This window comes from Ostrinia furnacalis, unplaced genomic scaffold, assembly GCF_004193835.3.
Source record: "Ostrinia furnacalis isolate ACB-3 unplaced genomic scaffold, ASM419383v2 OfSCF0207, whole genome shotgun sequence".
Classification (NCBI taxonomy): Eukaryota; Metazoa; Arthropoda; class Insecta; order Lepidoptera; family Crambidae; genus Ostrinia; species Ostrinia furnacalis.
This window is the reverse complement of record NW_021130446.1, coordinates 236,452-250,986: the sequence shown is the minus strand read 5'-3', so window position 1 is coordinate 250,986 and position 14,535 is coordinate 236,452. Positions and strand designations below refer to the sequence as shown.

Here is a 14,535-nt window from a genome sequence, read left to right as displayed (position 1 = left end):
AATCGGGCCCAACTATCGGCCGACTAAAAGTCCGTAGTCTAGGAGTCTTACAACTAACGCACAGATTAAATTCGTATCACACAGATAGTTCGCGATGGTTCAGCCGCCGAGGAGCGTGCGCTCAACAGTAGATCTAATGGGGTGGTCGCTTTCGTAGTACTCTGGGTAATCTTCGTAGATGAAGTCCTGCCCCATGGCGAAAGGCAGGAACATGACGAAGAACAAGAACACCCAGCTGAGGAAACACCTGGACGCGCCTCCGTTGAGGGTGACTGGAAATAGAAACAAAGAATGCTATGAGCAAAAATATTTTGGAAGAATGTTTGGGCTGTATACTGTATGCCTTAAATTAATAGGTTCTTGTCAATTCACAGAAGATAAGTTAAAAAAATTCACTGAAATACCACTGCGGCGCAAATTTCTGAAAGCATATTAGTTAGTAGCTTGGGATTGGTCGTTGTGGAAATATTTGGAGGTGGCCTCCTCTACTGATTTTGACTCGCAACCGCTCGTCCATGATTTAAATAAAATATTTGTATTGGTAGAACAGTTGAGAAGTGAACTTCATCTCGACGTCCAAAGAAGATTAGTCTCTGACCGTGGAAGTCGATCAATAATCATTTACAGATCCGTGATGTTCTTCTGGGCATACTAAAACTAGGGACAGACTTACCAATCTAACTGGCCACGGTACATGCTAGGTGAAGGTCCTATGATATTGCTTGGGTTTCTGATATTGTGTACATAAATTGTAAAGATTGTACAGCTGTACATAAACTGGTGGAAGGCGCATAGGCGCCTGCTTAGAGTTGTCCTGTGGTAATAATAAGGTGGGTCCGCACAGCGGATTAACTGAGCATAGGTGGAACTCGGGTTAAGGTTCGCTACACCGGCAATTCCCCTATGCTCAGAAAGAAGGACACTGGTGGATTTTTAGTGGGTAGGCCCCTCCCGTCTGGAGGGGAGAGCCCCACATAACCCGTCGCCTGACCACAGCGGCGGGTATGCAGCTCAATGCATTTTTACCACCTAAAAAAAAAAAAAAAAAGGTGAAAATCAGCGCCGAACTAACGTAACTAATGAGTCACAGCATAATAATAAGCTAAATAAAAGGCCTACTTGATGTACCCTTTGGTTCTCTTGTTGGGCTTTCTTTTACTCACCTTTTTTGTGAAATTGTAAGTCTACTCTTGAACCGTATGTGCGTTTGGTCAGTTACTTACTTCTCTCAGGCCTAGGATCTGTACCAGGCGTGAAGAAGTCCAAATAAGCCTCTCACTTGTACAGGTCGTGGACTGAGGCCACGCAGGTCACTCGCGGACGTGGACGCTGGTCCAGAGGAGATTACCCTCTGGCCACGGAGTTAGTTTAACAACCTCGTACATAATTTGTAGATTCCTGATGTTATTTAGCTGAGCCTAATGAGAGCCAGAGCCAGGGTCAAACTTACCAACCTAATGGGTCAAGGTTTGTGTCCTGTGACACCTCTTAGATTAATTATGGTCTCTTTTTACTCGCCTTTTGTGACTCTTATACCGTATGCGGGTTTGGTCAGTTACTTACTTCTCTCAGGCCTAGGATCTGTATCAGGTGTGAAGAAGTCCAAGTAAGCCTCTCTCTTGTACAGGTCGTGGACTGAGGCCACGCAGGTCACTCGCAGCCGCTCGCTCACGAACAGCTGAGGAGTGACCTTCATCTCGGCGTGTATGCTGGTCCAGAGAAAATAAGTCTCTGACCACGTAGATATTTTAATAACCACGTACAGTTTCGTAAATCAGTGATATTATTCAGCCGAGCCTATTGAAATCCAGGGTCAAACTTACCAACCTTATGGGCCAAGGCCAATGCTAGGTGTGGGTCTTTTGATAGGTCCTGCGACACCATAGATGTATTATGGGCTCTTATTTCTTAGGTACCTTTTTGTGGAATTGTAAATCTACTTATTACACCGTATGTGTGTTTGTTAGTTACTTAGTACTTACTTCTCTCAGGCCTAGGATCTGTATCAGGCGTGAAGAAGTCCAAGTAAGCCTCTCTCTTGTACAGGTCGTGGACTGAGGCCACGCAGGTCACTCGCAGCCGCTCGCTCACGAACAGCTGAGGAGTGACCTTCATCTCGGCGTGCACGCTGGTCCAGAGGAGACCGGTATCTGACCACAACGTGTAGGCTGAACCATAAGAGATGAGTCTTCTACCACGGATGTAGTTCTACAATCCGTGATATTGTTCAGCAGGGCATATTAAAAGCCAGAGTCAAACTTACTCACTTAATAGGCTTAGGAGAACGCTATGTGAAGTTCCAGGTAGATCCTACGAGACACGACGCCGCTGCTTTTGGGTTTACATGCGGTCTTTTTACTTACCTTTTTTGTGATGTTGTATCTACAGCTTACACTACCGTTTATGTGTATTGCATGAGCCCTGACATAATCATAACTTACTTCTCTCAGGCCTAGGATCTGTATCAGGCGTGAAGAAGTCCAAGTAAGCCTCTCTCTTGTACAGGTCGTGGACTGAGGCCACGCAGGTCACTCGCAGCCGCTCGCCCACGAACAGCTGTGGAGTGACCTTCATCTCCTCGTGCATGTTAATCCAGAGAAAATAAGTCTCTCACCATGGCGATATTTTAATAACCACGTACAGATTCGTAGACCCCTGATGTTATTCAGCTGAGCCTATTGAAATCCAGGGTCAAACTTACCAACCTTGTGGGCCAAGGCCAATGCTAGGTGTGGGTCTTTTGACAGGTCCTGCGATACCTTAGATGTATTATGGGTTCTTATTTCCACTGTATGTGTGTTTGTTAGTTAGTTAGTACTTACTTCTCTCAGGTCTAGGATCTGTATCAGGAGTGAAGAAGTCCAAGTAAGCCTCTCTCTTGTACAGGTCGTGGACTGAGGCCACGCAGGTCACTCGCAGCCGCTCGCTCACGAACAGCTGAGGAGTGACCTTCATCTCGGCGTGCACGCTGGTCCAGAGGAGACCGGTATCTGACCACAACGTGTAGGCTGAACCATAAGAGATGAGTCTTCTACCACGGATGTAGTTCTACAATCCGTGATATTGTTCAGCAGGGCATATTGAAAGCCAGAGTCAAACTTACTCACTTAATAGGCTTAGGAGAACGCTATGTGAAGTTCCAGGTAGATCCTACGAGACACGACGCCGCTGCTTTTGGGTTTACATGCGGTCTTTTTACTTATCTTTTTTGTGATGTTGTTTGTGATGTTACTAGTTGTATATGTCACCGGAAAATAACAAGAATCGTAAGTTGATCAATTTTCTAGGTAGTTGATCAACTCTCGGAAAATAATAAACGGCATTTGAAATGTACTATTTAACGTATGTAATTTAGTAAGTTGATTAATTTACGGCGTCTTGCCGTTAAATCATCCGACAAAGGCAAGGCGCACGTTGATTGGTTAAAAGACTCACGTGCTTTTATACCGCTCCCCGCCACCCGGCCGCCGCCATTACCGGTTTAAACGTAAACAAATCTATCTATTTTCTTTATTTACAGTAGTAAAATTAGCAATTGTTGTTTTGTGTGGTAATAATTCTCATTATAACGCGTCATTTTATTTATGATGAGTGAAATGGAGTCTGTAGTGGCAGAAATAAACAAACTTACTTATTATTAATATAACTTACAATAATAAAACTTTGAGCTCCAATTTATATTTTTTAAACATTTTTCATTTATTTAACTATAGTATAGCATAGACGAACTTTAATATCCCTATCTCTAAAATGTAAATATTAAAACAACATAATCTAAGTGTCTGTCGACCAATCAGAGAAAAGTGTATTAAGTGACGGATAATAGTGTACCGTCAAATAGTACACTGGGCAACGATTGGCCCATTTGTGGATGATTTTACTTGTAGCAATATAGTTAATTATTAAATTACGGCTAGGTACCGTAAGTTGACCAATTAGCTAAAATTCGATGCGTTAAATAGTACATTTCAACTGCCATTTGTTATTTTCCGAGAGTTGATCAACTTCCTAGTAAATTGATCAACTTACGAGTCTTGTTATTTTCCGGTGACATATATACAGCTTACACCTACCGTTTATGTGTATTGCATGAGCCCTGACATAATCATAACTTACTTCTCTCAGGCCTAGGATCTGTATCAGGCGTGAAGAAGTCCAAGTAAGCCTCTCTCTTGTACAGGTCGTGGACTGAGGCCACGCAGGTCACTCGTAGCCGCTCGCTCACTGAGGAGTGACCTTCATCTCGGCGTGTACGCTGGTCCAGAGAAAATAAGTCTCTGGCCATGCAGATATTTTAATAACCACGCACAGTTTCGTAGATCTTTGATATTATTAACCTATTGAAATCCAGGGTCAAACTTACCAACCTTATAGGCCAAGGCCAATGCTAGGTGTGGGTCTTTTGAAAGGTCCTGCGACATCTTAGATGTATTATGGGCTCTTATTTCCACCGTATGTGTGTTTGTTAGTTACTTAGTACTTACTTCTCTCAGGCCTAGGATCTGTATCAGGCGTGAAGAAGTCCAAGTAAGCCTCTCTCTTGTACAGGTCGTGGACTGAGGCCACGCAGGTCACTCGTAGCCGCTCGCTCACGAACAGCTGAGGAGTGACCTTCATCTCGGCGTGGACGCTGGTCCAGAGAAGACCGGTCTCGGAGGCGTGGAGACTGGTCTCTGACGAGCGCAGCTGGAATTGGAGAAGTTGGCGGTGAGATAAGGTAAGTGCTATTTTTTTAAGAGAATTATTTACTTTTTGATGTCATGTTTTTCCCATGAAAATAGCCCAGTTTCAAACTTTTACAAATATTTAGGGCGTTTCTACAACTTGGTTGATTTGAAATAATGATGTCGGTGACTTACAAGACTTATTAAATACTGCGGTATAACTTTTAGAAATACTTTCCAAAGTACTTAATTACCACTTTATTTTTATACTAATCAGTACCGAAGGCAAAAAATATTATTCATTAAGGACGGTTTGCTACTAATAGCTGGAGACTGACATTCAGCAACATGATGTGTCTGAGATTATGTTCCCAAAAAACCTTTCAACTCCCATTTCAAACTTAATTACTCTACATAAAGCTCAAACATTTCAAATCTCTACGTGTATGTCTCGACCTGTGGTTGACTGGCAGATAATGCCACCTGGCATTAAGTCCGCCACTGTACATATGCATGTGCAAAAGTGTAAATAAATAAAATAAATAAATAATAATTGGGATAGACAGTGCGTTAAATCATTAAAATTTTAACAAACCGGCTCACTCTAATCACTTTTTACGCTAAAATAATTTCAAATCTTTTCATATCTGATAATGTGATAGGTGCCTATTATAGACAGTGCGTCAAATAATTCAAACTGGAACATACCGGCTCATCATTGATTTTAATGGTGAGGTTGGCTGCTGGCTTCGCAGGAGATGAAGTGCAGTTAGCCTTCAGCAACTCCCCTGGTTGGTAGCGCTCCTTGTCTGCCTTCAAAACTGGGTCCAAGCTCGGCAACGCTGGAATTGTTAAAAAATAGGATTATTTTTAAGTCACAATAAAATTCTTAATAGTTTGATATTATAATACCACCATAAAAAGTTGGAATTCTAAACAATGTAAACCACATTCTCACAATATGATTAGAAGCGTATCATCAGAGTAAATGCAAATGAGTAGGTCATCTTCATAGAAACACACACGGCCCCGCTAATCCACGTTAAATTTTGTCAGTGTGTGCGTGCGCGCCGCATACGTATTGGCGCGCTCACATTCAAACCGCGCTCGGTGCGTTTCTATGAAGATGGCCTACTCATTTGTGTTTACTCTGGTATCATTTACAAATATCTGATGGAAAAAAATTAAGGTGTGGGTTTTAACAGAGAACTTTTTAAGAAAAGGCAAAGTGGCGTAGTTTAAGCCTATTTAGACAGATGAATGCAAAAGTCGATACCATTCAATTCACGGCACTTTCACAATTCACGGCACTTTGAAAACCAATTATTTTACTTTAGTTTCTTGAGCCATGTGAGTTTTACGGATGATCCAGAACAAAAGCGCATCGATCGCAAAAAGGGAATAAAAACGGAACGTTCGCCTTTTATAAGGAGCTCTAGTATGTGAGAATATGCTCTAACGAAGCACGCCTTGCTCTGTAACGAACCGTCTTTGATGTTTGGAGATGAGTGTAAGATCTTGAGTCTGATATTGGTATTAAGTTACAGAAGCGAAATTAAGCTCGGCACTACTTGCAGAAGGAACTAATTGGTAGTTCCAGGAGTTTACGATAATAATAACTAGGTACCTAGTACTCGTACCACAAATTATCTCTGAACGTACGTAATTTTTGAAAGATTCTGTCGAATATAATTATGGTTCTCTCTCGGATACTTTTATAAAATAAATATTGACGCAGTTTAATTTGCTCCTCTTGAAATTATTTAAAAATACTTTGATAAATACTAATTCTCAATCAATATAGTATATCCGCCAGCTCGACTTGTCATGTCAAAGCCTATTTATTACTTGAGATACACTGAAAAAATTTTCGTTTTAAATTAAGCTATTTTTTGTTAAAAGAAAACGTTTAAACGGTCTTAAATTAGAGACACCTGTTTGACAAAAGCTATCTCCATTTAAGCCCATTATTTATTTGGCATCTTTTAACAGTCATCAAATCGGCTTAGATTTGAACAATGCTTACATAATTGCTAATCAATTATTCTATCAAAACGTTCAATAGACGTTAGCGCTAGCAATCCTGATTCGATTAATAAATTAACAACAATCGGACTGATCGCTTTTCGGATAAAGGTTAGTTTATTTTGGGCTTGGTTAATAGTGTACTGACGGCTTAACACTATGGGGTCTTATGCTGTTGTTATAAAGACGAGTTTGCGACAAAAACTTAGTTCCTACCTAATAGCTTAACACTAGAAAGGCCGCCGTCCCATTTTTGTCCCACTCGCGAGTTTGATCAGCTCTAACTTTTTTTATTTTTCAACGAAAGTCCATGAAACTTTTTGACTTTTTCTGATTTATTGAATTTTATCATTTTTTAATGTTTTTGATAATATAACATTAATAGAAAAAATTTAAAAATCGGTTTTACCTAGAAGCGCCACTGGGTCAATTTTGTCCCACCCTGGTATTTGCCACAATAATTCGATGAAGAGTCCTTTTTTCGAGGAGATACGAAAGTGGAGAGGTGAGGAGAGTTTAAGTGACTCGTGACAATGCAGAAATGTAAATATATTGTACTAGTTTTTGCCTGTGACTTCACCCGTGAGAAATTAAGTTTATCATAGAAAGACCTAATTTCTTGACACTTATCGTTGCTTTTTGACCAAATAACTGAACATTACTCTAAATTATAGCCTATATTATGTTATTCTGAAGTATTAACAATAAAATTGCAAAGTTTTATTAAGATCGGCTTAGTATTTTATGCGTAAAAGAGTGAAAAAACATCCATCGATCTAACCATGAATCCATACTCACTTAGTTCAAGTTCCAGGCATATATCCACCTATTTATCCATCCTATCCATTCATCAGTCCATCCATCCTTCAATTCATCAATATTTATTAACTTTTACATTTATAATATTAGTAGGAAGATGGCCTCTAGACATAAGCCAGTTCATACATTGTATGATTTGATACATTTTTAAAATGTGTGACTTATAAAATTTTAACGATTAAACGTACATAATTTTCATTGTAATTGGTCAAAAACTTAATTGTTTGTGTACAGATAACAGAAAAATAACCATACATATAGAAATTCCTAAACACATAGTACACCAGATAGACAAAAAACCATACAAAAAAACTTTGTGCAAAATGTGCACTATTATTTTTAAGATATTTATTTTTTATTTAAAAATAATAATGACTAGTTAAAGCAGTAATTTCATGATTTTAATACAGTATACCACCACGTAATATGTGACTATTTTTAAATGAAACCAAAAATATCTAAATTTTAATAATTCCAAATTAAAATTGAATACATTTATATTTTTAAAGAAATAAGTACATATTGTTTTAACCACATAGATAAACCTTTTTTTAAGGATACTACAAATAGTTTTAACCATAATATTCATGCCTGAAACTTAAAAAATGTTACAAAATACATGCCGGGACAAAATTGACCCAGCGGCGCTTTTAGGGGGGTCGTAATCTTCGGCACTTCTAGTGTTAAGAGTAAGGCCGGGTAGCAGAGAAAATGGCGAAAATGAGGTTTTCATTTTTCATTTTTGAGGTACTAAACAGTAAAATTAAAGGCTAAGATTTTTATTGGGCATAGTTGAGGATATTTTCTAGGGCTATTAACGGATGGAAACACGATTTGATGAAGTTGACTCGATAGAATAAATTCCCAAAGTTACCTCTATTCGTTTTCTAATTATGGTTTTATTTTTAAAATAAGCGATTTGAGATTCTAAATCTTTTACTAAACTAAAGTTCAGAAATAACTTGAGGGCTTTTAACGGATGAAATTTTTATATTGCGTCTTATTTAGTTACTATGTTAAAAAATTTGGAAAAAATTGTCCATGACGGCTTGGACAATCTCAATCAGTCGCGCGGTGGCGCTTACGGAGGACGGACGCGTGTCAGTTTTTTGGCCGTGACAGTTCACGATTTGTCAATATTTTTGACAATGATGACTTTGATGAGTCACAGTATAATAATATCAGTGTTACTGGAGAAAGCTTAAATTTTTGATAATTAAGAATTATCAATTTTGTCTACCTATTGAAATTTAAATCGTTCGCATCCTTTTAAACGAAGACTCTACTCATGATACATAGTACATTCCTCAAATATGAGACAAAACCAATGAGTTAAAATTACATTTTAATAGTACCTACATACAATCGTCTTACACTCTTTAGAAGAGCACACTGACACAAATAAATAATAAAAAATACTGTCTAAGGTCTGTAGCTAAAGGTCTAAGCTGTAAGATAGAAGAATCTTCTAGCCAAAAAGATGGCAGATGCAGCAGATGTCAACGGATTTAAAACTGGAGTTCATATGACTCCTTGTAGACTTGAGTCTCTAGAGCGTCCCTTCCTCCACCATGCGTAAGAATTTTCACAAAAATACTGTCTAAGGTCTGTAGCTAAAGGTCTAAGCTGCAAGATAGAAGAATCTTCTAGCCAAAAAGATGGCAGATGCAGCAGATGTCAACGGATTTAAAACTGGAGTTCATGTGACTCCTTGTAGACTTGAGTGTCTAGAGCGTCCCTTCCTCCACCATGCGTAAGAATTTTCACAAAAATACTGTCTAAGGTCTGTAGCTAAAGGTCTAAGCTGCAAGATAGAAGAATCTTCTAGCCAAAAAGATGGCAGATGCAGCAGATGTCAACGGATTTAAAACTTGGAGTTCATGTGACTCCTTCTAGACTTGAGTCTCTAGAGCGTCCCTTCCTCCACCATGCGTAAAAGTTTTCCAAAAATACTGTCTGAGGTCTGTAATAAAAGTCTAAACTGCAAGATAGAAGAATCTTTTAGCCAAAAACATGGCAGATGCAGCATATATCAACGGATTTAAGACTGGACTGGCACCACCTTGCAATGTCATCCTCTCATTGTTATCTGTAATGTAAATTATTTTTAAAATGTATTTAAAAAATAAAATGTTCGTTTTATTATTTCAATAATCTGACCTCTCAACTCAACTACACTACACAAACACCTTTGTTCGCAACTGTACTGACGAAACCTCGATATTATACCGTTCATTTAAGATGGCAAGCTTTTTGCTGCGGTAATGCACTCCAGGTAACCGTGTGTGATGCTTATTGCTCATAGTGATTTTCGATACAGAGCCCCGTACCCGTACATACGTTATAGGGACCGTGCACAAACTATAGGTGGCAGCACTACTGCGACAGAAGAGACACTATGCGGACAATAAAAGAAACTTATCAGACCTGTCATCGTGTTGTCAACAATATAAACAAAAATCAAAATTACATATTTTTATGTTTTATGATGATTAAAATTATAAAATATGGGTGTAATGACCAATCAATAATGATCGACAACGTAGTCAAAATATATTAAAAGGAAAAAAGCTCTTCGAGGCCGGCCACGTGTTAGATGTTGAAGAGAAAACTCACGACAAAAATGATACTGTGATAACTGGTAAAATTGTCGCACAAACAAAAATTCTTATTCTTTACGACGTGCAAATTACTGTAATTATTTCTGAATTACCTTTGAATTTATGAAATGTATTATGTTTTCAAAGTATACGTTTCATTAATTCTATTTATGTACTTTCTCAACTTTCAGCTTGATTGTAACAGAAACATTATAAGTGCAATTTGTAAATGCAAGGCTGGCCTATCAGGTAAATGTAAACATGTATGTGCCTTAGTTCATTATGTAAATTCTCCAGAAAGTGCTAAATCAAAAACAAGTAATGCCCAACAATGGGGTAAACCATCTTACCGGCAATTATTGGGTTATGATAAGGGAATGAAAATGTATGAGCTATTTCCAACACCAGCCAAAAAGCTGAAACTTTTGAATGTATGTAAACAGCTAGAATCACGGGATATTTCCACAGCTACTTTAGGAGAATCATTGGCTATAACACCTTTGTATTTTGATTTACTGTATTTTTTTGACGTGTTGGTACATCCAGGAATGGAACAATGCATTATTATTAAGTATATAATAATATATTTTCACCAATTTTTTCACTTATAAAATTATGTTTATTTACACGTGTTGTATGTAAATGGTAAATGTCAAATATTAAACTAGGGTAAAACATTCAAATTTATGACACCAGTTGGCAGCACCATCGATGTGCACGTTCCCTATACATAAATTATGGAAAGAAAACACCCAGACCAATACAAACAAATATGTATGCAATTTTAGTATGATATTTATATTTATTAATAAACAAAAAGACTGAACAAAATTGATGCGTGTACTGATTAATGTAATTAACCACATGCAAAGCTTTGTGAATTGCAACAACTATAATTTATTATCCAAGCTCTAAATAATCGCTACTACGAGTAACTGATCATAAAATGTTTTTCCTAATCGCTCAAGATCCCGAGGATCTACCGATAGGTCGGGTGACGTAATCTTGAAATTCTTTTAGCCAGCGTGGAACTTCCGGAAGGTCGGGTGACGCCACGCCTCTTTGAACCGTGTTTACTTTGGCAGTTATATTCTATATTTATTCGATTCTAAAATATATTCCCAAAAATTTTGAAAGTTGTTTTAATTTGTATCACTTGGATATGATTTGTATTAAAAAGTGCTGTGAGTGAGACGCTTGAACGGAAGGAAGTCAACCTAACCTAACCAACTGCGTATTTCTAAACTGCGTATTTCTATACTGTGTAGCCGCGAGAGCTCTTTGGCGCGCTGTCTTCGGCGAAGTATTGCGCGCGCAGATTTTGACAGCGCGAAATACCTACTTTAGCAGAAATACCAAGCCTTAAGGGCTATATTTCCCCGGGACACCATGGCGGCGCAACCAGTCGCCGGCTACCAACAAAATGTATGCAGCTCTATAGAGAGTCACACACCTGGTGTCCGTTTGGTTGCGCAAAGCTGCATACATTTAGTTGGTAGCCGGCGACTGGTTGCGCCGCCATGGTTTCCCGGTGAAATATAGCCCTAAGAGGACTATTTGAGGATTTAGACAGGTATCGCTTTAAAAGAAAACTAATTTAACGAAAAAGCAAATAGGAGTACTTAACACACACCACGTAAAGCAACGACAAAGTCCCTATTTACGGATTTATTATTTCTAACAGATGTAATTTTATTGCAGTCATTTTAAAATTCCATTGTCACGTCAAACACAATAATTGAATTTCCGTGCAACTTCGGATTGGCGTTAAATACTTATTTCAGTGGTATGTTTTGTTGTTATGAGTGCTATTTGGTAGTTACTAAAAATGTGCAGTTAAGTACTGTCAACTGTACAAACGTACGAGTAAGTTGTTATTTTATGGCCGCTCGTTTGTAAATTGTTTTAGATAATTACGAATATGCTTTTTGTACCAAATATTTTTTTGTTTATACAATAAAAGTATCCTGTATAATCCAACATTAGCTGCTTTACATTTACATGGGAAAAATACCTGTAAATTGTTTTTACTTTTTCTATTTTTTCAAACAGTGTGAAGGGGAAAATTCACACCTCAGCAAGAAAACAGGAAAACTTTTATATTATGTATTTTCGTAAATAGGTACTTAAAGCATTGGCTGTTCTATTTCTGATCGTGACAGATGTCAAGGGAATTGATTTACACGTCCAAGTCAAACAGCCTCTGCCAATTAGAACGTGAAACCAAGGTTTATGCTATTTAGCGTGTCGCTCATCAGATCTCATTAGTCTACATTGTAATCGGTTTATGAACCTATAACCAGTTCACCTGGGTTTAATACTGTTTATTTTCTGCCAATTGGGTGTTGAACAATAATTCACTTATGCTGCATTATCCTTTATTTCATAAAATACCTATCAGGTCACTCGGTTGCCAAGTCAATTGTCACTTTTTTATTATGATAAACGTTGATACATTTGTGAAAGACTATGAAATCGTGAACAAAATTAGTGACAGATCGAAATCTACGGACAGAGACAGCCAGAGGCGAAAGCTGTCAATAGAGCGGCTTATACCAGCTTTTATATTAATAAAAAAAATCCCTCAATATTTGAAACCACTGATGGTAAGCTACGAGTATTTAAAACTTTCATCAATGAAAACCTAAACTTTTTCCCAGAACGTCATCTGTGGGTCTAGACAAAGTGCCATTATAATCGCAAACCAGTCGAAAAGTGGTCGAAAAGCCCCTTTTTTGTATGGAATTTGACGGATTTGATTTTCGATTCGATCAAAAAGTGCGTTTTGTCTAGGGGGGCTGAAACGTTTCCCACGAAGTACCTAATACGGTTCCAAAGAAAGATCATTTCGTGAGAAAAATTTAGTAATGATAGGTACCTAGAGATTGAATTGAGCGCGAGAGAAAAAAAAACATCATCATTTTTACAAGTGGCATGTGGCCCCAAATCGAAAACTTATATTAGGAAAGTGTGTTCATATTATCTTGAAAACTCATAAAGAGAAAATAATATAACCAAACTTATACGTGTACTTGATGTACGAGAACTCATACAATCATAATAAGATGTACTTAATCAATTCATAAGATATTCTACACTCGGCATCAAATAAATCGCACCTTCCGCGACAATCACTTATCAAACGTATGCTTCCCCACTTCCCACCAACATTGACATCATTTGAAAGCCTAGTTCTAAACTTCATTTCATTAAAGGAAAGGTTTTTACCCCAAAAATGTTTCTTTAGAAGGATCCAGAGTCACTTCTTCAAAAAATAGGTAGTTACGCTTAAGCAATTTTTATGGCTTTAAAGCTGTTAAATTGAGATTAATCGCTATCCATCTGTTAAAAAGGACACGTAAGATCATTATTTGGTTTTATAACCACAAAAATTGAGCTACTTGATCCCAGAGGTGAGCCCCAAGTGAGACGTTTATTCAAGTCACATTTATGGTACCTGTTAATTGTTTATAAAAAAATTAAATGTGTTTTTCTTTAAGTTTATTTATTGGGCTTTCAAATAACACCAATATTGTTGGGGCAACATGATTGTGTCAGAAGAAAATCTTTAAAGTTCGCGTCGTGGAAGGTGCGATTTATTTGATGTTGAGTGTATTATACAAGATCCAATATTATTGTTGACTAGTAAAATGCCTTAGGGATTGTAAATGTAGAGAAGTGAACCTTTGTAAAACTAAAATAGAAACAAGATAATAATAATATTATATTGTTTGCATTTGGCGTACCACATACGAGCTGAATCTAAATGGATTTCAATTTTAGTGCACGTTTTGATTATTTACTTATACCTATGTTTAAGTTGTTATAATCGTATTTTGGTACAATAGTTCGGACAGGCAATATTTACTAATAACTTGCTTCTTTCCACGGCTTCGCCTGGATTTTAGTCTTTAAATTTAACTTATTTGAGATGAAACAGAACATCAGAGAAACTAGAGCAAAAATAACGCATTTTGAGTCTACAGATAAATGTAATAATACGTCATAGAAGATAAAAATAAACAGCTAAATCAATCCATTGAAATAATCATTATACCAGTTTTCAAAACACGTCATTATATTTTTTGTTAGAACGGTTTTAACGTTTTTAAATTAACGGTACAGAAACTTTTCCGTAACTGAGTCGCTATCGTATACATTTCGATAGGTTTTTCAACTAATGATTTGAGATGAACTCATACTAATATTTTTAGTTCTGCTACTAACCGCTAGGGGCGCCGTGCAATCTGCCTTACATTTTTTACGCACTAAACGTAAACTCTAGGTAGAGCTATTGAACTGGCCTGGCTCTTTTACATACGCTTTGCCCTTAAGCCCTTACAAGTGTAATCGCTTCAGTAATTTTGATTGAGCAAATCTGACGTAATTTATCATATTGTTAAACTCTACATGCATAGGCAAGACAA

General features: G+C 37.5%; 1 protein-coding gene across 1 annotated transcript in view; it reads right to left on the bottom strand.

Moving 5' to 3' along the window:
* Positions 1-14,535, bottom strand: part of LOC114355783 (uncharacterized) — a 113,550-nt gene continuing 99,015 nt past the window's right edge. Inside the window, exons 4-6 of the mRNA XM_028308805.1 lie at positions 5,373-5,506; positions 4,485-4,686; positions 1-272 (exon numbers count right to left, since the gene is read on the bottom strand). Coding sequence (XP_028164606.1) covers positions 100-272; positions 4,485-4,686; positions 5,373-5,506 — 509 coding nt within the window. The 3' untranslated portion in view covers positions 1-99. The remainder of the gene's footprint in view (positions 273-4,484; positions 4,687-5,372; positions 5,507-14,535) is intronic.